The sequence below is a fragment of the Lynx canadensis genome, chromosome B2, assembly GCF_007474595.2.
Source record: "Lynx canadensis isolate LIC74 chromosome B2, mLynCan4.pri.v2, whole genome shotgun sequence".
NCBI classification, from domain to species: Eukaryota; Metazoa; Chordata; class Mammalia; order Carnivora; family Felidae; genus Lynx; species Lynx canadensis.
The window spans coordinates 133,532,006-133,559,785 of record NC_044307.1 but is presented as its reverse complement, the minus strand read 5'-3'; the positions used below and the strand labels follow the sequence as shown (position 1 = coordinate 133,559,785).

Sequence of the window (27,780 nt, the reverse complement as noted above, 5' to 3'; positions counted from 1 at the left end):
ATGCAAAACTTCTTCGATATTAGTTAACTGAATAAGGTTCATCTAGAACTAAGAATCTCGGGCAAGAAGTATACTGACAAAATTTACTTCAGAGTTAGCTTTCCAGATACCAATGTTAAAATCATATATAAATTCTACTACTACCATAGAGATCTTTTAAAAACTGAGGATCATACTTATAGTTTTAGGTATGTTCAAATACTTACTTATGTTTAATGAGGTAAGAAATAGTTAATTTTATTCCAGCTGCGACTTCTAATATAAGTTTATCTAATATTTTTACAGTTAAGATTTTATTTGTCTTTTCCTTAAAAAAGTGTTTCTAACTTTTTATATTTGATTTCTGACATTAATGTTTCATTTATAAATGTACTACTAAGTAGCACTCTAGTTGACAACTTCTATTATTAAATGATCTATTCTTCATAATAGCACATTTCAAATGATATCTCATCCATAAATTTCCAGTCTCCTCGATATAAATCACTTCCCCCCTTTTGAATTTCAACAACCCTTTGTATACTTCACCTATGATGTGTACTTCACTTAATACCTCATATTTTAAGTTCACACACACGTCTTTTTCCCACTGCACTGCACTTCTAAAACACCGGGCCGTTTTTCTTTACTTTTTTTTTTTTTTTATCCCAGTGAAAGTACTGAACCTTAATAAATAAGGTCAAACTGATGCTTTCTTTGGCCAAGTGGAAAATATCTTTGAAGTCTCTCCAAGGACCAAGTAAAACCTGTCAACATTGGCAGTATCCAATTACTTCTAGAATAGTCTTAAAAGATTATTCTTAAAAACCATGTTATTTTTGTTAAATAGCACTTATGGATCCTTATAAATCCTATATCAAAAAAATATCACATAAGTAACACTGAACTCGATGGAACATTTTCAGGAGTAGAGATGGATATACTTGTTTTTCAAAGAAGATAATGGTTATAAGAGGTTAGCCACAGGAATGTAAAAAAAAATTATTAATACTTATTTTATGTGATATATTTCATTTTAGAGCAATAGCTAGGTAACCTATCAAACATGAATATCAAATCATAAAAATGTTTTTTAGTTATTTCCAACGTAATAGGCAACAGAAGCCATAAATGTAAAGCAAACGGATTTATTTTTCCCCTAACTGAAAATGCCTATCATTGGTTGTCAGAATTTTTGTCAAAGTTCCAAAAATGTTTTCAGCATATCTCACTTGAATATATTTACCAAATAACTGTGATAAAATAAACACTGAACTTATCTACAGTTTTGTTTTGTTTTTAGGGTACATGGAAACTCCTGAAGGCACTGTTTATTATATCATGGTTAATGTGGCCCTGAGCCTTCTTCAACCTGAAATAACCTAACAGATGTTTTTATTATTTTCACATATGTGTAGACACACCACACACACACACACACACACACACACACACACACTCTTTTGATGTAGTACTAAAACAAAATTCCATGATTAAAGTGCTCAGTAAAGAAATCTGAGTTCTTTGAAATAGAGATCAAGTGGAAATGGAAGAAGTGATTTCTTATGTTAATTCAAGATGACAGAATTAATATTCTACTTCTGACAGACTCCTGGTTTATTTAAAAATAAGTGGAAAAGGCAAACTATATTCATAACTTGGATATTCTCAGTATGCTTTTTGAATAGAGCTTTGATATTGACCAGCCAAATTGTTGGGATCACCAATTTTGATCATGGATTGAAATGTTTTTCAAAAAAGTTTTTCTTCATCTATATTATTATTTTGAGTAAACACACTGATTTTGATAAAGGACATATGGCTACTTCTCACTTCTATAATAGTGGTTCTCCTAGTATTTATGAGAGACTCACTAACTTCCAACCCACTTTCATGCATTTCTTTTTCTCTCATAGATACACTGTTTTCTATTAACTATATTGGTTTTAATAGTCTATATTATATCACTTAACTATAGATAGATAGATAGATAGATAGATAGATAGATACACACACAGATAGATATCCTATCACAATGCAGGAAGTATTTGAGGCTAGTAATTTAATTACTACTTTCCATGGTTTTAATAACACGATTGCCTTGTGGTTCCTCTGATTCACCTCAAACTTACCCCAACCATTTTTTCTTTTTTGACCATTCTAAACTAAAAGAATTTTCATGTACTGGGGAGAGGAAGGATACTAAATTATTCCTTTATTGGGGTTCTAAAAGCAATGAAGGCAAAAAAGTTACAAATGTGCAAAGAATAAGACAACTGGCCCAACATGGGTAGCAAAAATTACTATTAGCTATTTTAAAATGGACAAGTAGTGAAAGACACAGCTGTAAGAAAAAGTGTCAAAGGGTTAGTTTTCCAGAATTTTATTCTAGTTTCTACTGTATGTTTTAGTATGTATGCATGAGGGAGATCTATTTCCTGCTCTATGAAACACGTTTCAGGCACAACTACTATCTACTAAAATTTGTTGTTTTTTTTTGTGAAAGCAGTCTTTCCTCATATGCAGGAATGGATATAATTCTTCAGAAATTCTTATATCTTTCAGAGCATAGTCAAAGACTAAACTAAATAAAGTTTTATATCTAAGATAAGAATTTGTGATTTATCAATGATTTTTTCAGTCACAATGTTTACTTTGCAGTTCAAACTCACTCGAAACAATACCCAGTATCATATCATCTGTATATTAAAACTATACTGTCCTTTCACATGGACAAAAAAGCATAATATATTTGAAAATGTTCAACAATGTTTGAGTTCCTCAGGTACAAAAGGAGCTATTTGGAGAGTTTTTACTTTTATGCACTTTTTATATTTATATACTTATGAGATTTTAGTATACTTAAATACTTACTTATAAATACCTCTTTTTGGTTATTCCGAACTGATATATATATATCATATATATATATATACATACACACACACACACACCTGTACACCTGTTGAAAATTTGGCTTAGGATAATGAGGAATATTAGTTTACTTGGGTTCTATATTACATGTCTAAATCATCCAATTTGGCTTACAGCCTTAACACATTGACAATGGCATTCACATGGTCTTTGGAGAGAGAGGTGAGAAGACCAGAACAGTATTGTAGGTAGATGGACACAGAACAGCAGTAATGAAAAGATATTATAATTCTAAATTCCAAATTCAGAAATCACTCTAGGTCTGTCAGATCAGAAATAGAATTACTTGTTCCATATCATTCAAAGTTTACTGTACCAATGTCCAGACTTAGCAGTAGGTGCTAACTATGTAATTCTGATGGCTCCATGTTTCAATAATGAGTGAATTTAATTATGAAATTTAAAGATTAAGAAAACCAGAAGGTGGATATATCTTAAGAAAAGCTATAACTTATGTAGTATTAGGAAAAGGAATTTCAAAAAGAAAATTATCACAAAACTTTTACAGTTCTAGGTCTAATAAAATGCTAAACTGAAACATGAGGGAGTGAAGTAAAATGCACTTCTCAATATTTCCCATGCTTAAAATGATTTCTGATGTAGGAGAACCAGCTATGGAAGGATCCAAATCTATCTAAGAACTGTGTTACTTTATGCTAAGAACAATCTTTCCAGTACAAAGCTGACAAATATTCCCAGCCATAATGATTTAATATGGTAGTTAAAATTGTGAAGTTGATCTTAGTAAAGACTGGCAAAGTTTCTACCCACTGAAAATAATAATAATTCAGGATCCTCTTAATCTTAAGGAGACTGAAAAGGTACCAAAAATTATGTTGCACTGAAATATTTATATATACATAGATCACATAAAAACCTATATAATATGGACAAAAAGCTATAATATAGCTATAAAATTATATCAAATATCACTTTGACCAAAACCAAAAACACATATGGCCTACAATTATTTTGTCTACAGTCACCACTGGATTATAAATGTTAAAAATCTTTGGTAATATTTAAGTGGACATTTTCCAAGAATTAGGGCACTATTCTACCAGATGATACCAGGCATGCCTAGAGCAGAGACAAGGTTGCAGATTAACTAACCCATCTGCTCCAATGGTGAGGAGTAAAATATATTTTCTCTAAAAAAGTGTAAATATTAGAAAGCCAGTGAACAGCTATAGGACTCTTAGCAGGTAAGAGCTGTGGATTTTTGTCTAGTGCATTTCTTTTCACTTAATGAGAATGCAAAGAAAAGTTATGATTTTTAGAATAAATATGTAACACAAAAGTTTCTTATAGGTGTTATTTTAAATACTTATCTGTAAAAGGAATTTTGATACACTACAATGGTTTCTGTAGATTATAATTCTTAATAAAATAAAAAAACAAATTACCAGAAGTTGGAGATTTGCAGCGATCCTCTGGGACTGCAGTCCCTTCACTAATATCACATAGACCTGCTAAAAAAACAAAACCAAAACCCAAATCACAATACAAATTTATGTAAGAGCAGTTTCATCCCTATTTACAGCACACATTTAACGACTGACCATTTTTAAAAAAGCAGATGACTGGAGCGTACTGGCCTTGATACCATTGTGCCTGTAAATCTTGAGACAGGAAATAGGAACATTTGATATTAAATCACCTCAAAATAATACAGTAGTCATCAGTTAAGCAAAAAGAAAACTTCCAAGATATAATTTGCTATTCTTCAAGGACATTAGACATAAAGTAGAACTTTGCTGAAAAACAGTAATTTGAGGGGCACCTGGGTGGCTCAGTCGGTTAAGCGTCCGACTTTGGTTCAGGTCACGATCTCACAGTTCGTGAGCTCGAGCCCCGCGTCAGGCTCTGGGCTGACAGCTTAGAGCCTGGAGCCTGCTTCTCATTCTGTGTCTCCCTCTCTCTCTGCTCCTCCCCCGCTCATGCTCTGTCTCTCTCTCTCCTTCAAAAATAAATACCACATTAAAAAAAAATTAAAACAAAAAAACTAATTTGAGAGTATATGATGGACTTATTGGACTTCTCTTGAGGGAAAATAAGTACTTGGTAATAAATTTGGTAATTTTTTACATCATAGGAACTCTCAAACTTCAAAGTGGTTTCCACTCAGTATGTCTCAAACACATGCCTTGAATATTTATGAATAATTAAGAAAATATTTTGTACCTCCACATTTACAATATCTAAAATATTGTACATTACTCCTCTTATAGGACTATACCTCTTAATAATTAAGCCATACATTTTTAAAAGTTTTTTTTTTTTTTCCAACGTTTATTTATTTTTGGGACAGAGAGAGACAGAGCATGAACGGGGGAGGGGCAGAGAGAGAGGGAGACACAGAATCGGAAACAGGCTCCAGGCTCCGAGCCATCAGCCCAGAGCCTGACGCGGGGCTCGAACTCACGGACCGCGAGATCGTGACCTGGCTGAAGTCGGACGCTTAACCGACTGCGCCACCCAGGCGCCCCAAGCCATACATTTTTAAAAGGAGCTCTAAAGAAATACTTTCTTTTCATAGATGTATATGAATTACATAGAACTTATCTTAGGGGATGGCCTAAATTCTTAGGAGAAACTGTAACAAGGTATTTTATGCTGTGGACAAGAATTAAAAGACATGGTAACATGCAGAGTAAACAATCAGTATGGACAGTAAGTTGTTTAGTGATTGGAATGAAAAGAATTTCTGAAAATTCTTTGAAAATTACAAACAAACACATGTCAAGAGTTTGGGATGGCTGGGCAACACACAAGGGGCTACATATCTAGACCTCAGAAATCAGGTATCATGTCAACATATGTACATGTGTGGCCAGTATCTACTTTGCCAATCTTTTGGTAAAAGACATAATGTCACAGTCCAGTCACTAAGAAACCTTTTACAATAACATTTTCAGAGAACACAGAGTACTGAATTGGGTTTATAAAAATGTTTTCTATTTTGAATTATATATTTTTCTTCATTAAGTAGGAACTTTTTGAACGATAACCAGTTTTTTTTTTTCTTTTTACACTTATTACACTAATTGTTCTGGAAAAACAAAACAAAACAAACAAAAACCCAAAACTAGTTTTTATACTTCAAAGATGATGGATGTAATAGGTATGAATTTAATCTTTCACAAAATATTCGTTTATATAAATGAACTCCTTTAAAAATGTTTTTAATATTTATGGGGACACGAAATCTGAAGCAGGCTTGAGGCTCTGAGCTGTCAGCACAGAGCCCTATGTGGGGTTTGAAGTCATGAACCACGAGATCATGACCTGAGCCGAAGTTGGACGCTTAAACGACTGAGCCACCTAGGCAGCACTTTTCAAAAATTTTTAAATGTTTTATTTATTTTTGAGAGAGAGAGAGAGAGAGAGAGAGAGAGAGAGAGAGAGAGAAAGAGAGTATAAGTGGGGGAGGGGTGGAGAAAGAAGGAAACACAGAATCTGAAGCAGGCCCCAGGTTCTGAGCTGTGAGCACAGAGCCCGAATGAACTCTTTTTGATAAACACTAAAACAGCAGGTCTTCAAATAGTAGTGATATACAGAAACAATCTAAGTGTGCATCTATGGATGAATGGATAAAGAAAATGTAGGCTTTATAAAAAATGTGGGGGATACACACACACACACACATATACATTCGCACACACAATAGATATATTCAGTCATAAAATAAAATTTTGCCATTTGTGACATGGATGGATGTCAAGGATATTATGTTAAATAAGACAGAAAAACAAAACTACTGTATGATATCACTTGTATGATATAGTGGGATCTAATCCTGCAGCCCCCCAAAATCCCCCAAAACAACAATAAAAAACAAGCCTATATATACAGAGAAGAGACTGGTGATTGCCAGAAGCAGGGTATGGAGGGTGGGAGAAATCGGTAAAGGCAGTCAAAGGTACAAACTTGCAGTTACAGAATAAATAAGAGATATAATATACAGCATAACTACAGTTAGTGATACTATACTGGATATCTGAATGCTGCTTAAGAGTAGATCTTAGGGGCGCCTGGGTGGCTTAGTCGGTTAAGCGTCCGACTTTAGCTCAGGTCATGATCTCACAGTTCGTGGGTTCGAGCCCTGAGTCGGGCTCTTTGCTGACAGCTGAGCCTGGAACCTGCTTCAGATTCTGTGTCTCCCTCTCTCTCTGTTCCTCGCCCACTCATGCTCTGTCTCTCTCTCTCTCAAAAATAAATAAACATTAAACAAAATTAAAAAAAAAAAAAAAGAGTAGATCTTAAAAGTCCTCATTACAAGGGAAAAAATATTTTGTAACTATGCAAGGTGATGAAAGTTAACTAGACTTACTGTGATCATTCTGCAATGCATACAAATATCAAATTGGGATGTTGCATGCCTGAAACTAAAATAATGTTATGTGCCAATTTTACCTCAATAATAAATAGTGGTGACAGTAAACTCTAATATACTCTAGCACTACAGTGAGCCTAATACTGAATAAAAATAATCAATTTTGAAATTTTAAGCCTTCCATTCCATCTGGCTTTGGGTAAAAGTCAAAGTCCAACCCTACATTAATTGATATATGTGATCCTATGGCATATACTATGTGACTATGGTATATCATTTAGGTTTATGATTTCTACCTACCAATATCTTTATGGGTATTTACTCTGCTATCAGATGTAGTAGTTATCCTTTAAGGACAACAAGCACAATCATGTTATTCAGCATTCTATATCTACTGAGGCACACCACAGAAATTAGTAGTAGGCTATAAATTGACCCACTAAATAGATACCACGGTTTAGTCCATGAATTGGCAAATGTGAAGGCCTAGATTGGTTTTAGGGCCAGCTAAGCAAGGATGATGTTCTAATTAGCAAAAATAGCAGTGGAAGAGATTTGGCCCATGGGCCATAGTTTGCTGACTCTGGTTTAATCAATCTTGCAATTGTCAAACTGAACTAGGTTGCTTCCATCTGCTCAGTTCATAAAAAATATACATGGAATTCTTTATCAAATATCTGATTAACTTCAGGAAACATTAGGTCAACAGGCTGCCATAAACCATTAACGCAGTTACGAGATTAAAAAAGTAACACTGATTTTTCGTACTGTTAGTGAATTCCTGTTGATTTCAATTGACAGTTCTATTTTCAATATGCACACAAGGCATTTCAATATGCACACAAATCATTTGAGAATTCTGACTGATTTGTACTCAAATTTAATGACTTATAAAATATCTGACCTTTGAAAACTTGGAAACTGTTTACAAATTTTCTTCACAAATTCTCTTGAGATCTTTTTATTACCTTATTACTGTTTATTACCAAGGTCTGTTTTGCATACATAATGTAGCTTAGATTTTCATTTCTCTTCATTATTTTTCACTTTCCAGAAACATAAATAATTTCTCATTAAGAGAGTGTTGAGAAACAAAGTTATTTAGCTCTACATTCAACTATCATTTCAACTGATCCCTAGAGTCATAATCCTTCCTTAATTATATTTTCACTGAAACCAAACATTTTGCTATTTTCCCATTTTTTGAAAACCTGCCTATATTCAACACAGTAGTTACTGATTTATGCAACACTTATTACGCATCCTTGATTATATCCCTCATTTCTTATATAGTGTTTTGTTTCTTACAACACACACATGCACAAAAATATCAGCTAGTATTACTAGGCTCCATAGCTATTTCTCTTTTTCTATCCTACTGAGAATATTGAAGACTTGAAATTAACTACAACTTTGTAGCCCAAATCTTCATTTTCAGAGACACTTCTCCAAAACTTTTGAAAATATGTTTCCTAAAGTCAGGAACAGCTTCGTCCCTCTAATTCCCTTCTTTATAATTATCAACTTCCAAGACTAAGTAACTTATTTCTCATGGGTCTATCATGTTCACATCACTATGCAGATCTTTTTAGGGTTTAAAATTATATTCAGAACAGAAATTTCCCTTTTGTATCCTTCACGGAGTCAAAAAGTGGTCAGCAAAACATGACACATACTAGCCTGTTTCACTTTTGTTATAATTAAGACTTTCAGCAGACATACACAGGTGGTTGAAATACTTTATCACTACTTGCCCCTGTAACAGCCTCATAATTTTTATTATGAAAACACTGTACATATTTTAGTTATGGGTTCAACTATATTTTAATACAGCTGTAAAACCCTTAGACAGTAATGCCTATAAAATAATTTCATCAGTGACACCTTACTTGTTATGAAACGTATTAGAATCTACTAGTATTAAAACATTTTTCCAAACTAATCTTTAAAAAAAATAGAAGAACCTGGTGGTATTTGGGCTATACTTCCAGAATATATTGTAAAACACACCTTTTTTGCAAGAATATAATTTTTATCAATGCAATTAAAGAATTTTAGTATCAATTATCTCACATTTAACTTTATTTGAAATATAAATAATTACAGTATTTTAGAATTAAGGCATAAATATCCTTAAAATGTTAAATCACATTCTAAAATAACTTTCTTTTAATTTTATTTAATACATAATCCTAAATGTTATTACTGCTGAGCATAAGTATCTTAAGATGACAAAAGAAAAATTCAAATTGTTCTCCTGTGCCTAAACATCAAATAATAATATAAATAATATTACAAGATTTACTCTAGAATAAAATAAGATGCCATAGAATTTAAGAAAGAAATATTTTTTAAATCAGATGGTAAAACTGGTTTCTATCCTTGGATTAGTTTAGGTATTTAATTTCTGGAAATTTTATGAAACTATGATGAGGTATCAGGAATAAGATAAATGAATTTTAGGAGCAAGTTTTTACTTGCTCTGTGGTAAAACTGCCAAAAGTACTAGTCTTCTCTACCATGACAATGTTTTAACTTTCTAACATTATAAATATATATTAGTCTAAACTAAATATTAGTTTCTTTTGCTTTATTAAAAAAACTGGATTCGGATGCAAACATTTCAATGGCTATTTTCACATTCATATTATAGATGAATTCAAGTAACGAGGACAAACATTTAGATATGTAATTTAGAAATATAATGCTGTTAAAAGCTCTTTTAAAAATAAATGAGAAAAAATGATTTTACATACAACAAACAAACATGCTGTGACTTAACTGATATGGAATAAATAACTTACTTAAGGACGAACGGAGTTTTTTCACAGATTCAGAATATAAGCTAGAAAGGCCGCACATGCAAGAAGTCACAATCAGCCCACCTTAGTGATGCAATGAAAAGCGAAGAAGAAAAAAAAAAGGAGACAAAGATACTAGAATGGTATGGTTGGGAAAATTTCTGCTGAAGATAACGTGAGACAAAATGATCACACACAAAAACAAAAATGGAAAAGAAGGTTCAACCATCAAGCTAAAGTGACAGTAAGGTCTATATCCCACCACCTTTTTCTTCTTCTGTCACGAACTGTGATAAAGGTAGCACTAGCTAATTATGTCATGAGAGCAAATGAGAAATGAATCTCAGGGAGAATTTTAATTCGGAGAGGCTGAGTTATAAGTATATACGTGAGCTTCCCAGTGTTCCACTGCACACTGGCATTCTGCAAACGGGCTAAGTCAGCCAGAGATACGGCTCCCCTTAATCCCTGGCCCAGTGGAACAGGTCCTGAGGAGACTGGAACCTGTAGGCCAGTAATTGCTGCAGGCCTCACTAATATACCCCAAGGGCCAGAGATCCAATACTATGGGGGTAAAAAAAAGTGGGAGGGGGGTGAGGAGTACTGGTATAGATAACCAACCAGACATATGAAAACATTTAAAATTAGACTACTTATGCAGAAAACACAAAAGAGTCCTACAAAGAGAATTCTTAATGGGTTTGGGTTTGCATTGAATCAAGGCTACCTAAAACACTGTATTTTCATAGAATTCAAATTCACTTTTGCATTTACATTTTTTTCACATAGGAAATGCTCCCTCTAAATTAAATAGTTGGAACAATGAATTTTTGGTCTCACAATACCAAGTAATAAAAGGGGCAAAACTTTGAAATTAACTTTTGTTTCACAATAATGAGACAAATTTTCATCTCATAATTTAGATGAAGAAGCTTGCCACTGTGGTTCTTTCCCAACATTAATTAAAATCCTAAAACAAAAGCAAAATCTAATAATAATACAAAACAAAGAAGGCTCTAAACTTTTACTAGTTTTTGACAGTTTATATATATGGACTAAGTCAGACAAGCTATTTATCTCACTGAAGTACTTATATTCACAGAAGTAGCTTTAGTATTTATAGAAATCCTAAAACTCAGGACTTTTTCTTTATACCTCCTGAAGGTTGTCGAGATTTACGAGGAGACCGGGGTTCTCTCCGATAAGGATCATTGGAGCCATATAATTCAATAGTGCCCAGGTTGAGGAGTACTGCTTTCTGGAGGTAGTCTACCATAGCAATGCCATTACAATTGCCAAAAACTACCCTGGGAATAGGAAAAGAGCAAATACTTTAGCATAAACAAGTATAAGTATACGTACTTGTAGTCTTGAAGGCTGAAAAAGAAGAAGGATGGGTTTTTCACAAAATTCCTCTCTGAAATTGCAGACTATCAGAGGCATGGAAACACAGGTTACACATTACGTATGCCTTCTCATGGAACTGTACAGATCTTCTGCAGACATTAATGATTACAAATCAATATCATTAAAAAAGAAGTTGGCATAGGAAGTGAAACAGGATCATAGTCATAAATCCCTATCCTAGGAAATCCATATCCTAGGACATGTTTTTTTTTGTTTTTTTGTTTTTTTGACTTAAGGGCATTTTGAGCAGCTCAAAAGTTGTGGTAATCCCTACAGTCAAGAATAAAACTAGAAAGCATTAAATCCTGGAGGTCTCCCTTTGGAGTATTCCAAATACCTTCCCAATTATAAGTCAGGAGCTACAAACCAAACAATTATGAATAAAGAAATTTTACTCTTTTAAGATGTCTTAAACCAGGAGTTGAAAACTGAAATGTATAGAGGGAGGGGCTCTGTAAGTAATACGAACGGGCCAGACAAGGGCTAGAGTGAACTGGAGAGTGTATGACCCATCTAAAGAGAAAAAGCTTCAACTCCATTTCTGCTGACGACTGTTAAGGAGGAATGGAGACATGGGCCAGATGATCAGGTTTTTCAGTTGAAGTTCTAAATATGGATTGCATAGTAAATTATCTTGGCAAGTAGTTCAAATGTCAAAAATATACAAAAAAGGGCTAAATGCAATGTTAACTGTGAGCCCAATGAGCCTGTGATCAACTGATGTGCAACTTCCTTTAAAACTTCCTACTAGTTATTTTTCTTATTCCCTCCTTCCTTTATGGTTGTGGGCAGTGAAATATTAACAAGGAGAGGTTTGTGTTCTTATATTGTGGGGCAGCAAACCAAAGACATGAGAGAAAACCAGCTCAGACTATAGCCAATTTTAGCTAGGTATACATCCGCAAGAGACAGACTGAGTGATGACAGAGGAGGAAGAAGAAAGATCAATGAGTCCCTAGGACTACATCAAGGAGACCCACATACCAGTAAATGGCCCTGGGACTGCACAGTGAGTGTGTGGCTTCTCTGATACCACAGTGCTGATTTTTAAAAAAACAAAAATACTCTATGAGTCTACCAAATTATAGTAAAAAGTAAGTCTAATTAATACTAAATACTTGAAGGCATGAATTGATAATACACCTGCAGTATAAATACTTCAATAAACTATTACTATGCTTTTACAATTTATACAAGTGAACTTTGAAAGTAGCAAGAAGACATTATATAGGTTTGATTCAACATTTACAGAATCAGCTTAGAACAAAGTCTTCTGAGTTCATGTTGTTAGACCTCCATTATACTGAGTATTAATAAGGAAATCATTTCTGAGAGTAGAGCCAGGAGATGGTATACTGACTTCAAACCTTTATCCCAATTCATTAGGAAGCAGTATAAGCATACTCAGAGTAAATTACCTGAAACAGAATTATATTCCAAACAAATGCTGAATTTGATGTGTAATTAAAGTTATACAACTTTTTAATTGATGCTATAATGAAGATCATCTTTTCTATTTTTAAAAATAAAAGAATGTATGAGAAACACATAAATTATACTCACAATCCATAGGAAGAATTGATTGCCAGGCTGGTTATTTGTTGTGGTGGTTCTCCACTCACCCACACCAACTGAATAACTAGTTCTGTCTGATAACCTGGAGACTGCTTAAGTGGTGAATTTTTAACTCTGTAATAAAGGATAATATATTACCTTTTAACCCATCTTCAAGTATCTTATTAGCTCATGTAGCTATAAAGTCATGCATAAATAACTATACAAAACATAACTTTATATATGAAATTGTACTAAACACATGAAAAAAAAAAAAAAGAATCCTGTTCTCTAGAGGCATTTAATGTGGTTAGAAACAAAACCCGTATGTGAAAACAAAAATAAGAAATCATATGTAAGTTCCCATTATAAATTCAGGGCTTAGAAGCGGGGAGGGAGAAAACGAGAATGAGTAGGAAGGGGAAGGAGAAATGGGGAGAAGAATGAGGAGAACGAGAAGCCCAAGAATTAACAAGAGGGGGAAAAAATCCAGTTAGAAAAAAAAAATGGAAGTTAGAAAAGTACCTAAAAAAACGGGGGGGGGGGGGAGTAAAAGTAGACTTAAATATATAGGGCACCTGGGTGGCACAGTTGGTTAAGCGTCTGACTCTTGATTTCAGCTCAGGTTATGATTTCACAGTTTGTGGGATTAAGCCCTAAATCAAGCTCTGCACTGACAGCAGGGAACCTGCTTGGGATTCTCTCTCTCCCTCTCTCTCTCTGCCCCTCCCTTGCGTGCTTTCTCTCTCAAAATAAATAAACACTTAAAAAAACATAAAATCAAGCTGTAAATATATGGCTTAATTAAAAGTGGCCAAAACAAAATGAGTTAAATGAGTAAAAACAAAAAAAATTGTGAGAAATTTATTTTTGTGTGCATGACACTTTAACGATTAAAAAAAAAATGTACTCTTTGAGTTTTGATTGCAGACTCTTTCCCCAATAGTTACTGAATAGGTGTTCAAAATATATTGCTTTTGCAAACATATGCAAACAAGGAGGAAACCCTTAGTCAAAGATTAACAAGTGTAGAAGTTTGTCCACAGTGGAGGTGTGTGTAGTAACAGTGAGAAGTCAGTACAGCAGGATAGGCCAGGGTGAGAAGTTAGAGGGTCTTCAGCGCCTCACGGCAAAAGTCTGATATTGGTAGAAAGAACTGAGGGCTTTTGAAAAGCTAGCATTTAAGTCCTGGCTCTGCCATTTTCCAACTATCTTCTTATCTAAAAAGTGGGAATATTACTACCTAATCACAGTACGGAGACATTTTGAGTGGCTATGAAAGAGCTGTCGATGGTCAAATTACACAAAAGTAATATATTTTTATTATTTTAAGGAATTAAAAGCCAAATGAAGGTTTATAAGAAATACTTTGGGAAGATTAATTTGGTGGAGATTTACAAGATGAAGTAGGATCGGAGAACAATTAGGAAGTACCTGTAATTCTGAAGTAAAACAGTAAGAAAAAGGTAGATTTGGAACATATTATAAAGTAAGAATTGAAAAATGCTTCTAAACTCCATGAAGGCAAAAACCCTGAAGTTACTTTTAACACTAGCACAGAAGAGGCACTCAATATTTACTGAATGAATGAATGAGCTGAAGGTTCATCAGAGGTAGATCATGGGAGAAAAAGAATACAGAGTGATTGTAAGTTAAGGAAAGGAAGGCATGAAGGAAAGAAGGAAGGAAAGAAGAGGAGAGAAGGAAAGAAAAAGAAAAGAGAGAGAAAGAAAATAAAATGTCAGAATGAAGAGCTAGTTTTACAGGAATATGCGGTAAGTTTGAGGTGATGGTAGGATTTTCAAGTGAACTACTAGTAAAAAAACAAATGTATTCCCAAGCCTCACTTTATTGAGTAAATCCATACAAAATTTTTTACAGTACTTGTTACACACATGTCAGGGGGAGTGAGGGAGTGGTTTATGAGTTGGAGGCTTTCTAAGGCACACAGTTACTTAAATACCATACCTTTAATACGCGTACCAGGAAACTTCAAGTGGATTTGGAAGATAACATTTTTTTTTTCTTTAATGTAAGTAATTTATTTTTGTGGGTGATTACTATTTAAAAAAAAGTCTACTTTGACTTTAAGGTGAGAACATTTTTTGATTGCTAAGACTCCTCCAATAACTGCTCTTGTGAAACTTAAGCAAAGCCTGGTTACTTCAGCAATTTTTGAGGCTTCTGCCTTGGAGGGACAGTCTCATGGAAGAAGGAAGGGCAGAAAGAAAACTACGCAATGTTAAATCTCCTAATACCAATCTCAGAGGTAAGGATGCCTTTGAGTCATTTAGTTGATACTTGTAGTGAAGAAGACTGTCACCCCCGGTCTTTAGGGTGTGTTAGCCAAATTTTAGGGTAAACATGAATCACTGAGGGTCCTCCAAATATGAACCCAGTTACAGTTGCTTTTCCCTATGCAAAGTCTGTAAGGCAATACACTCGGAACTGTATGCTGGCCGAGGCAGAAGTTCTGGCTTTTCTCAGGGACGTACCCCCTAATCAGTGGCAGCCGTCCATCTCGAGATAGAAATGAAGACAGAGTATTTTTCTGAATAGAAGATTCTGAGTGTGTTATTTTCTCCTTATATGAATTAGGTAAGCTTCAAAGAAGTCGAACCTAATTACCTCATGCCAGCATATTTAATATGCACATTAAATCAGAACCTCAAGAGCAGAGCAAGCATTCACGGATAATATTACAAGTGCGTATGTGGGCACATTTAAAACTTCAGTGATAAAGACACACAGAATTCATGGAATTCTTAAATGACTTACAAGAGACCAAAAAAAAAAAAAGTTATTAAGCAAAAATAAGCCATGCAAGCCTGCTACAAAATCCCTAGTTGGTAAAAAATTGGAAATTGGATCAACTAATGACAGGATAGGTTAGATTTAAAAATGCAAAATGAGGGGTGCCTGGGTGGCTCAGTTGTTTAAGTGTCCAACTTCAGCTCAGGTCATGATCTCACGGTTCGTGGGTTTGAGCCCCACTTTGGGCTTTGTGCTGACAGCTCAGAGCCTGGAGCCTGCTTCAGATTCTGTGTCTCCCTCTCTCTCTGCTCCTCCCCCACTCACGCTCTCTCTCTCAAAAATAAACAAACATTAAAAAAAAATTCAAAATGAGGGAAAAAATGCAAAATGGGGATGGGCGGGTGTAACATTTTATGTCTATAATGATTACATGCAAGTTATTTTAATGATTTTAATGTATGTAAATTAAGGTTCACTTTTTAAAGACAAGGGGTTGAACCTTTGTGAAAAGCTCCATAATTTGTACAAATGTATTTTAAATGTCAAAATAATGTTTGGAGGCTTTGCAGTTTCAATTGTTTATCTGCTTTGACAAACAAACCGCAAAAGCACAATTAAAATACTAAAAACATAAATTTTATTGGTAAAGGGAATAAATCAAATAGCTTTTAAAATGATTCTTCAAAGGAACAAGTACATACAAAAACATTTTGTATAAAAGACAAACAAAAAACTCGGGGCACCTGAGTAGGCTCAGGATAGCTCAGTGGGTTAAGTGTCCAACTCTTGGTTTCAGCTTGGGTCATGATCTCACAGTTGTGAGTTCAAGTCCTGCCTGGGGCTCTGTGCTGACAGTGTGGAGCCTGCTTGGGACTCACACTCTCTCTCTCTCTCTCTCTCTTTCATGCTCTCTTTCTCAAAAATAAATAAACTTTAAAAAGCAAAACGAAACTCAGTATTAGTTATTTTAGTATCAGTTTAGTTAGATCTCTGACATTTAAAAACCGAATTTTGGGACTGTGGACTAAAACAACGTGAAGTTACCAGAAAACTATTAAAAAGAAAAAATGAGGTAGAACTCAAATTGCCTCCAAAAGCACTAGTGAATATGTCGATTTTAGACAAAAATCTCAAAACTCTGCCACCAAAAAGGTTACCAAAATAAACGTCAAAGACAAACTGTACTATACAGGCTTACAAGACTTACATTTAATAAAAGGCTGGAGAAATACACATTAAAATCAGAAGAGCATTAACAGAAATTTTACAAGTTTAAGTTTAAAGCAAAATAGTACTGAAAAAGTAAAAGGGAAGAATGTAGAATTCTGTATTTCCAAGTCTCATTCTAGTTAAACATGTGCCAGAACCGCAGCAAAAAGGAATTGTGTGCATGTATGTACATGAGAAAGAGAAAAAACGTGAGGCCTTTATAAGAAATGCAGTTGCTTAACCTTGATGCTTGTATGTTTTCGATCAGATCAGCATTTCTCATTGCTGGCATCAGCCGCCTTCTGAGCTGGAAAGTTCTTTGTTGGGAGCACTGTTCTGCACACTTGAGCATCACCCCTGGCCTGCATGCACTAGATACAACAGCACCCTGTTCCTACTGTTGTGACAAGTAATAACGGCTCCAGATATTGCCAAATGCGTGCAGAGGAGCAAAATCATCCCTTTTGAGGATTGTTAACACAAAACACATAATCTAAAATTTATATAAACACATAAGGTATAATTTTTAAAAAGTCTATACATTTTAAATGATGATGATATAAAAAAAATCTGCCCTATGTTTGGGGTGAGCACATTTTTGGGTACCAAGACCTTCTCCATAGTAATTCCTTCACGAAGCTTGGAGACGCTGGCAGATCTAAAACAAAACCAGGACAAACCTGGTTCTTTCAACTGACGTAAATTATCTCTCAGCAGCCATCTCTACCTTGAATCTACTAATCTGGGCTTTTGCTCAACTCTTATACTGAATTTTTGTTTACATTTTCCACAACGACAGTCATTACCCTAACTGACTTCTCTGTAAATGTAATTAATCATAGTCTTCATAAAATTTTTCAGTGGTCTTAACTCTTTCCTCATTGTTTTATTTCTCTGCCATATTTAAGGCCCATACCCTTGAAAAAGTTAATACTCAGTAATATAAATTAGATAGAAGAAAAGAATGTTTTATCTAATTTATTCCTATATAAAAGCAAAATGTATTCAAATCTGGAATGCCACAATAAAGGCATTTAAATAATGATACTGTTGTGCTAGACAAGATTCAGAAATATAAGAAAATGATCACAAAAAAACTGAATCTCTAAATATCAAAAAAACAGAATTTTCAGAGTGGTGGAAAGCACTCTAAATACACATTTGAGGGGCGCCTGGGTGGCTCAGTCGGTTAAGCGTCCGACTTTGGCTCAGGTCATGATCTCGCGGTTCTTGAGTTCAAGCCCCACATCAGGCTCTGTGCTGACAGCCCAGAGCCTGGAGCCTACTGCTGATTCTGTGTCTCCCTCACTTTCTACCCCTCCCCCACTCATACTGTCTCTCTCTCTCAAAAATAAATAAGCATTAAAAAAATTTTTTTTTAATATACATTTGATCCATCTCTGAATCCAAACTAGAAAACATCCAAGGATTTGGAGGATTGAGCTGCATACACAGGAAAGATCCATGCTGTCCTACCAGTATTGTTTACAGATCAAATCTTAGCACTTCAAAGACAAAATCACAGAATTCAATCATATTCCTCTTGTTGCCACAGAAAAATAAATTGGATTAACCACAGCAAAACAAAGAAAGAAATGTTATGTCATTTTTCTCTATCACAGGAAAATATTATTCTAGTAATGTTTATAATTTACTTAAACGAAAAAATAGTTTCCAAAACATCTGCATTTTTTTATAACTTACTTTAAACAAGGGACATTATCACGAAGTCCGTCAGATGAACTGCTACTGGTAGAAGGATGAGACTGAGGAGGAATGGGCTGAGGAGTGGCGCCCCCCACAGGTGTCGGCAAAGGTGGTGCCTGTTCACCCTCGGGGGATTCCACATCACTTATCTCATATAACAATCGAACTTCAAGCATCTGTTGTAAAAGAAAGACAGTTCACCTACTACTAATAATTATTCACTTTATTACGATTCACGCTCATACACACACACACTTCAGTGGAAACATGCTGTAAGGGTAAAAATTTAGCCACGATTTCTAAAGGTAAAGATTTAGGAAAGAAAAAAAAAAAAATGTTTCTGACTCAGCGTTTCAAAAATGATTGTGTGTGTGTGTGTGTGTGTGTGTGTGTGTGCAAGAACACACGATGATTTTAGAATTCACAGCATGCCTGTTAGTACCAAATTAGAGTATGCTCATATTCATATTAACTTTCCTTAAATGAAACACATAATATACATAAGGATTTAAATGCTCACTAAAAAGATATAGATTAAAATACACTATTTTCCACAAAAGACAGATGGCAATGTAAACACTTAAGTGTTTTTAAAAATTCTAGAAAAAAACGACTGCAAATAATCTCCTAAATAATTAAAAAAAAATTAAATGTTAGACATCTGACACTGAAAATAATTAAGAGACTATTACCGGAATGACTTCTGTAATCACTTCTTGTTTGCTGAATCTATAAATAATGACATGAGCTGAAACTCCAGCTATGCACAGCATTCTACTTTCCGGACACCAGGAGATGATCTGAATGGCATATGGATCTTCATCTACAATATCTGTATTTGGCCTGTCATCTTTATTTCTTGACTTTTCAAATACTTTAGATGTCTTTAGTTTATATAATACTTGCAGAGTTACTAGAAAAAAAAGATAATATATGTTAAACATTTTAATATAAAAAGAACAAATCTAAAGTAATATTTAATCACTCATTATCTAAGGAAAATAGCCAATATTTATTCGAACCATATTTTTATTCCCAGGTCTACATTTCTCTATTATTCTTTTAGATAATGCATTCATTGGACCTATTGGCCAAAAGAAAGGTGTACCTGTATTCATTAAAAACAAAAACAAAAAAACTCATCATGATGATGAATTTAGATAACCTGAAAAAAAATCAATGACAAAATTATTTTGTGAAAAGAAAAAAGTATAAATATAATGAAAATAAAGAACATTTTTGCTTTCTAAAATGATTTTCTACTTACTTTCACTACAAACGGTGCTAGTACATCTCATATTTCTATATGATGAAACACAAAATATCCTGAGTTAACTGGAGTCTCACTGCTTGCTATGTATATTTTGCAAACATTGATGATTCAAAGCATTCTTTCCTTTTTTGCTATTGTGTAACCAACATGTATATTCCACAAAGAAAATACAAATTACTGTTAGCCGAGCATCAGGCATTATTCTACAAATTTCTGTTGATTTGAAACGCATTCTCACTTTTCCTAATTCTGAGTTAAAAAGAGAAGGTTTGAAGAAATTTTGAAGAAAGGATCTGATTACTTCTGCTGAGAATTTTTCTTGACTGACTAGACAGTATCCTTAAAAATATCTTACGTCTATCAAGAATTCTAAACTCATATACCTGATAAATCAGTTATTAAATCGATAGCTTCCAAATTTTATACTAAATGTTGATTATGCAATTATTATAAAACAGGTTATATAAAAGCAATGATTATATAACAAACATATAACAAATAATATTCAAAATACTTACTTGCAGAAGCATCCCAGAACTTAACTGATCCATCAGCATGCCTATGAAAAGGAAATGAGTTAAAACTGTGATGATACAAAGGAAAAAATATTACATTTTTTCTTTCTTTGAAGTATACTGTTATTTGCACATGATCTTAGCCAAAAGGCCGAGAAGCGATGAAGTATACTGTTATTTGAAAAGTTAGCCACCAAACGAGGAAAGGTAAAAAATTCAGGGTAAGTTGGCAGGTTCCAGACAGTAACATTTTTTAATACGCTACAGCATAAAGGAAAGCACTACCTTCCCAATTAATTAACGTCCATGTAGTCTTTGTATTTAGCCATTATTGGTTTAGTGGTGAAAACAGGCTTTTACTTACCCTGTAATAATTATTTCTGGGTAACTTTGAACACCTAAGCCCCAATTACCTCCATTAATGGGCCATTCCTATAAGAAAAGATTATAGTATAAAGCAACTTTCAAGCATCTTCATATATATATTTCTATGATAACAGTAAACAACGTATTTTGCTCCAAAAAAGGATTTTCTATATATTTTCTCTAGAAAAGGTATACGTTATCAAATATTCCAAGGTGATAAATACAAAATACTGAAATGCAACATTAAATACTAAAACTCATGTTCAATACCTTTTTGCTGTAACCTTGACGTTTCTGTCTAGCTCCAACAGAATAAAGTGCAGGAATGAGGTCCACAGGACAATCAGCAAAATATTCGCAACATGTGACAGGGGATTCGTGTATACTCAAAGGGTAGGGATTTTCAAATATAGGATATCTTTAATAGGAAAAGAAAAATATTTATGTATTTAATAAAATTAACACAACAGTGAAAACTTTAAAAATTATTTACATATTTGGAACAAAAACAATATTTAAAATTTGATTAAAGGTAACATTCTCTGAAGGCCCATATAACATATTATCTAAATTTATACTTTAAATTTTGGAATACAGTGCTCTTCTCCATATTTTTGGAAATTACATACATTCTGTCACAGAGATTTAATAGATTTAATTTATGCAAATATGTAAAAAATGACATCTTCTATAATGCAAGTTGCTCAGTTAGACTAGTAAAGAGAAAAGCTGCAGCTGGAAATACATACCATGTGGCACACACTGGACTAAGTGCTTTATATAGACATTTATCTTCTTTACTTCTCACACCACACTTACAATGTAGAAATTTTATGGAGGAACAAAAACTTAGAGTAATGTGCCAAAGGCATGCCAGCCGGCAAGGAGAAGCCAAATTTAAACTATGCTCTTAACTGTAAAGTTCTCAATCAACAGATTCCTCATTTTTATGTCAAATAACACAAATTTTCAGTTCTCTTCTCCATCAATGTAATGCCGAGTGCAATATTTAATCTAGAGATGCTCTCTTGTTTTAGTGATAATCTAAATAAAAGTCTACCTTAATGGGTTCCTAGATAGGAAATTATTTCATTAAATAAAGCAAAAAATGCTTTCAAAAATCTTAAAGTAAAATCCTAACTAAATGTACAGTGGTATTTTTTTTCTGGTTTGAATTCCTTGAGAATGGTTACTTAAAAATATCTAGAAAACCAGCAACTGGCCCTAAAAAGTCTCAGAAGTTTAGAGTGGCTCATCTGCAAAAATTGTATGTATTCATCAGTCTACCACTGACAATAATTTAAAAATTAGAAAAGAATACATTCAGAAAAGCCCTTTCTAGATTTCAAAATGAAGCGAACTGTCATCACTCCTTCCTCGAACACACATAAAAACACAGAAGAAAAATTCAAACAAAAACATCAATTAAAAAAAATGGCAGGTAACTTTTTTCTCTTTATAAACATACTTTATAATCCTTAGGCACAATGACTCTACTATTACCATACATTTAACTGATACGTTTGCTAAATAAAATGCCTAGTCACAGGTTATTTGGACAATATTTTCTTTAACTTAAATACATATCAGTATAGACCACAGGCAAAAAGTCCCACTATTTGAAAACTTAGCTAATGAAAAAAAAGTCATACTTAAAACAAATTTTTTTAATGTTATTTATTTTTGAGAGAGAGAGAGAGACAGAGACAGAGCATAAGCGAGGGAGGGGCAGAGAGAAAGAGGGAGTCACAGAATCGGAAGCAGGCTCCAGGCTTTGTGCTGACAGCTCAAGCCCACAGACCATGAGATCATGACCTAAGCCAAAGTTGGGAGCCTAACGGACTGAGCCACCCCAGGCGCCCCCAAAAATAAAATCATATTAAGAATAAGTTATTCCAAGACTGCCCTTTAGAAATACTGTTTTCAAATTCCTTTCCACTATAGTCTTGTAATTTTCAAAAAGGAAAAAAAAAATGGTCATTACAGGTAGTACATATTAAGTTGATACGAATCTAGTAGTACCTTAAAATAAGGTAAATAATACTGTTGACTTATACTTCCGGGTTTCCCAATCCAGGTACTATTCACATTTTGGATCAGATAATTCTTTATTATAAGGGACTGTCCTGTTCATTGTGGATGTTTAGCAGCAACCCTGTCCATCACTAGATGCCAATATCATCTAGAAAAGATGTTTACACAGATACAATCAAGTATCTTCTGGGGGGGGGGGCAAATTGCCCATAATTGAGAAACACTGAGATCCTAAATGGGTAAACACAATTAAATTTTCATGATTATTTCAAGAGACACAAATAAATAATGTAATATTCTTGCATTCAAAGAATTTATCATCTATGTTGGAAAAAGGAGAATATGGCAAATACCACAAAAAGTTGCAAAGGAGCCATGGTGGCAATTTATACACCAGGTATGATATGTCTGGTTAAGAGAGAGGAGAAAAAGTTTAAATGTTTATTTAATTTTGAGAGAGAGAGAGAGAGAGAGAGAGAGAGTGAGAGCACAAGCAGGAGATGGGCAGAGAAAGAGGGAGACACAGAATCCGAAGCAGGCTCCAGGTTCTGAGCTGTCGGCACAGAGCCCACATGGGCTCAAACCCACAAACCATGAGATCATGACCTGAGCCGAAGTCAGACACGCAACCGACTGAGCCACCCGGGGGCCCCTAGAAGAGGAAGTTGAGTGAGGCAAAGAGGACTGACTTTGAAAGTTATGTGGAGTTTTGATGGCAGTGAAGCAAGTGGAGTTTGCAGCCACTGGGAACTATGTAAGAAAAGACATTGAAGTATGATGTTTGTTGAATACACAGTTCAGTTTTTCTAGGGAATAAGGCACCTGTAGGAAGACAGTGAGAAATCAAGTCAGAAAGGTATCCTCAATTCCTACTGTGTGGAGAAGCAGGCTGAGAAGGTGCTTTCAAATAATAAAACAGTAGAGATCATAGTGGTCTAAAGAGGGGAATAACAGGGCACCAGTTGGCTCAGTCAGTAGAGTATGGGACCCTTGAAGGAGGAGAGTGACAAGCTGGGTGCTGCATGTAAAATTACTCTGACAACGGTATTCATGACAGTGCCACAGAGAGTGCATGTGGGTGGGGAGGCCACAGAGCTTATCTGGAGGTAAACTGTGATGGGATGAATTCTGCACTTATTTATTTTGGGTGCCCCCAGAGTGTCCAAGTATTAGGTTGAATTATATGAAATTTCAGAAATTCAAGAAATTCTGACTTAAAAAATAGAAATTCCGTGTGAGCAACATACTAGCGAAATCTGGCAGGTAATTAGAAATGTGTGTCTGAAACTCTAAAAGAGGCCAACGTTATGGATATAAATATAGAGTTTTCAAAAAAAAAAAAAAGAAATAGCCAACCCTATGCTAAAAAGAATCTTTTCTACCATATACTAAAATAATCTCTCACCAAATTTTATTCTTACCCATTTTGTGCAAGGTCTATAAGTACTAAATCCTTTTCCAGAAGAACCACCACAGCATATGGTTCCTGAAAATCTGGAATAGGAAAACAATGCATAAATAACAGTTTTAAATATGGAATAAGACAGCATATTAGATAATACACATTTGCTTTTTTAAAAATTTTTGTTCCAGGGGCGCCTGGGTTAAGCGTCCGACTTCAGCCAGGTCACGATCTCGCGGTCTGTGAGTTCGAGCCCCGCGTCAGGCTCTGGGCTGATGGCTCAGAGCCTGGAGCCTGTTTCCAATTCTGTGTCTCCTTCTCTCTCTGCCCCTCCCCCGTTCATGCTCTGTCTCTCTCTGCCCCAAAAATAAATAAACGTTGAAAAAAAAAAAATTAAAAAAAAAAAATTTTTTGTTCCATTCTCTCAAGTATGTAACAATCTGATCTTGCACTTCATGTAATTTAAGACTACTTGGTTTTAAATGAGATAAATCTATATAACTCATACAAAATTACTTCAATTTTGTAAAGACGAATAAAACAAGAAGTTCACAGTAACTTCTATGGTATTGCAAAATCCAAGGCAGGACATGGGCAACAAACCCAAAATTTAAATCTGAATATCCATAAGAACAATTCTTATTCTTGTCTCTCATAGGAACTCAGTAGAGTATCACTACAATATTATAATCTCTTTCTTAGATATTTTGTATGCACTTGTTAATTATAAAATGTGTTATAGCTTTACATTTCAATTCGCTTCAAATGAAACAAAAAAGATCCAGATTTAAATTCCTCTTGAAAGGATACACGCTAGCTGTTATGGTTAATTTTATGTGTCACTAGTCTCTGATTTGGTGCCCACTTGTTTGGTTAAACACCAATTTAGATGTTGCTGGGAAGGTATTTTTTAGATGTGATAAACGTTTAAATCAGCAGACTCCCAGTAAAGGAGATTATCAGGTATAATGTGGGTGGGATTCATCCAATCAGTTGAAGGCCTGAAGAGAGAAGACAGGCTTTCTAAAAAGGAAGCAATTCTGCCTCAAGACAGCAACATCAACTCCCAAATTTTCAGCCTGCCATGGTGCTTGATCAATTTGATTTATCACCCTCAATTGTGTGAACCAATTTCTTAAAATAAATTCCTTATTTCTCTCTCCTCTCCTTATGTGCTATCAGTTCTGTTTCTCTGGAGAACCTTGATCAATTAACACACTAGTGTTTTATAGAGTTTTAAAATGTTGCTTAATGTGGGTAGTTCTGTTTATCCTTCAGTAGCACTAACTACTACTATGTCATATTAAACAGATAAAGCTTATTAAACAAAATTAACTTCTGAAATAAAACTTACAAAGTTATGAAGACAGAATCTCTCCCCCAGAAGAGTGACAGCATACTAGGATAAGGAAACTATTTAGAAAACAAACAGGTCTTTGTTCTGAATAGCAGATACCCACAGAGAATAGGTTTTAAAGATGCAAAGCTTATTACCATTTGGGTATGGTGTTTCACATAGCGTTAGAAAATCCACAATTGAATAGTCCATTTCCAGCACAGCAGTACTTTTCCCATGCATAACTGTTAAGCAGGGTCTTCTTCCTACAGTATCATAGGACAAACCTCCTGATAAAATAATAAAAGGTTCCCTGGAAGTAAAATACATAGGTGGGATTATAAATACCATAATGAAGACTACTTTCTTGCTGTGTTATACATTTTTTACTTAGTGACATAATGAAATCTTAAATTCTAACATTTTTATGTGTGATTTAATTGAATAATCACAGGTGCGTTTTTTAATTGCATTAGGTAAGACCCAGGTGAATTCATGAAAATTAACCTACAGTAAGAATGAACATTGACCATATATGACGCTCTCATACCTCCCCTTGATCCCTAAAAATTTTTCCTTTACCTTCTTTATATAATTGTCAAAAAATTCTCTCTGGGTTTCTGTTGGTTAAGTGTCTTGAATGCACTGCTTTTATTTTCAATCCTGATAACCAGGCCTTCTCAACAGAAGGTCTAAAAGAGAATGTTAATGACCCATGGCATCCACTGTATGTAATGAATTAACTTCTCATTGATGTATCAGGAATATACTAGCTATAAGTCACCCTTGAGAAAACAGTCACTCAAAATCATTTTCTGTAGGGCTCACTTCTGGAATTTTGGCTGGTATGCTCTCAAACCACAGTGCCCGTGTACATCACCAGCTGTCAGCCTGCCACTTCTAATCAGCTCTACAACTCTGTCTCCCTATCAGTCATTACTTCATGATTTATCTAGACCCACTTTTTAAAACTCCTAAATATGCAAAACACAAAACATCTTTTTGTATGTTCTGACTTGTGTGTATTTATCTTTGTCTTGCTTATTCATGTTTTTTGTCCATGTTTTCATTGGATTAGTAATCCTCTTCTAATGGTTTACTAAGAGTTCCTTGCATTCTAAGGGATTAGCTCTTGATCTGCCACATGTCTCACCATTTATAGGTGGGGAAGTTATTTACATTAACAGATGATTTCAAAAATTTGATACAAGATTTTCTTGAATCTTTTCATGTATGATTTTTAGGTAGTTTCTGAATGTTTCCTCTAAGGTCAGTAGATCTATCTTCCTCCTCCTTACATCTGGTATAAACAGTATATAATAACATGTAGTGGTTAAAAGTGCTAGTTCTTGTATTCAACTTGAAGCTTGTTTGTTGTTACATGGCTGTGAATAATGAGACAATAAGATTAAGCAATATTTTATTACTTAAAACAAAAAAGTGCTAGTTCTGGAACTAAACTACCTGAGTTTAAATTAAATCTCAGCTCTGGCTTTACTTTCTGTGTGATGTTGGACAAGCTGCTTAACCTCTTTGTGCCTAGCTTTTGCATCAATAAGATGGAGTCTGAGTGGTAAGTATCTACCCTCAATTACTGAATTAATATACACAAAGCACTGGGGTCAATGTCTGTAACACAGTACACCTTTGGTAACAGTTATGTATTATTATTACTAGTAACAGTTATCTATTATTATTACTATTATCATCAAATTACCACTATCATCCATTGTGAAAGTTTTCCTTCTTTTGATATGTGCAAAGAAACATTAAAATTTCTAAATTATATTTATTTTTATCAAAACAAGAATAAACTCCACTAATAGAGTAGTAGCACAAGTGTGTAATCTATAACTAAATATAAAAAATATAAAATATAACTAAATATATATAAATATATATATTAAATATATACTAAATATACTAATATATAGTAATATAGTATATAGTAATATAGTAATTTAGTAAATATACTAAATATAACTAAATATAAAAATATTAAAAAAAACAGTATTAATAACATAAGAACCAGGAAAAGGGAGATGCTCTGCTACATTACAGAATAAAATTTCCATGGAAACCTGGCTAGGTTTCCATTAATGACCAGGTAAATCACCAGTTTATTAGATAAACTGTTAATATGGCATTAAATAACACCATGGCAACTAGGTAG

The 27,780-nt window shown here is 34.1% G+C and overlaps 1 protein-coding gene across 4 annotated transcripts in view; it reads right to left on the bottom strand.

Moving 5' to 3' along the window:
* Positions 1-27,780, bottom strand: part of STXBP5 (syntaxin binding protein 5) — a 174,048-nt gene that overhangs the window by 54,445 nt on the left and 91,823 nt on the right. For 3 of the 4 annotated variants that reach the window (XM_030316544.3, XM_030316546.3, XM_030316547.3), the window contains exons 10-19: positions 25,766-25,920; positions 24,291-24,363; positions 21,106-21,253; positions 20,834-20,901; positions 20,473-20,513; positions 19,374-19,594; positions 18,679-18,857; positions 13,021-13,146; positions 11,206-11,357; positions 4,320-4,385 (exon numbers count right to left, since the gene is read on the bottom strand). In XM_030316544.3, coding sequence (XP_030172404.1) covers positions 4,320-4,385; positions 11,206-11,357; positions 13,021-13,146; positions 18,679-18,857; positions 19,374-19,594; positions 20,473-20,513; positions 20,834-20,901; positions 21,106-21,253; positions 24,291-24,363; positions 25,766-25,920 — 1,229 coding nt within the window. The remainder of the gene's footprint in view (positions 1-4,319; positions 4,386-11,205; positions 11,358-13,020; positions 13,147-18,678; positions 18,858-19,373; positions 19,595-20,472; positions 20,514-20,833; positions 20,902-21,105; positions 21,254-24,290; positions 24,364-25,765; positions 25,921-27,780) is intronic. The other variant, XM_030316545.3, reaches the window with a different exon arrangement.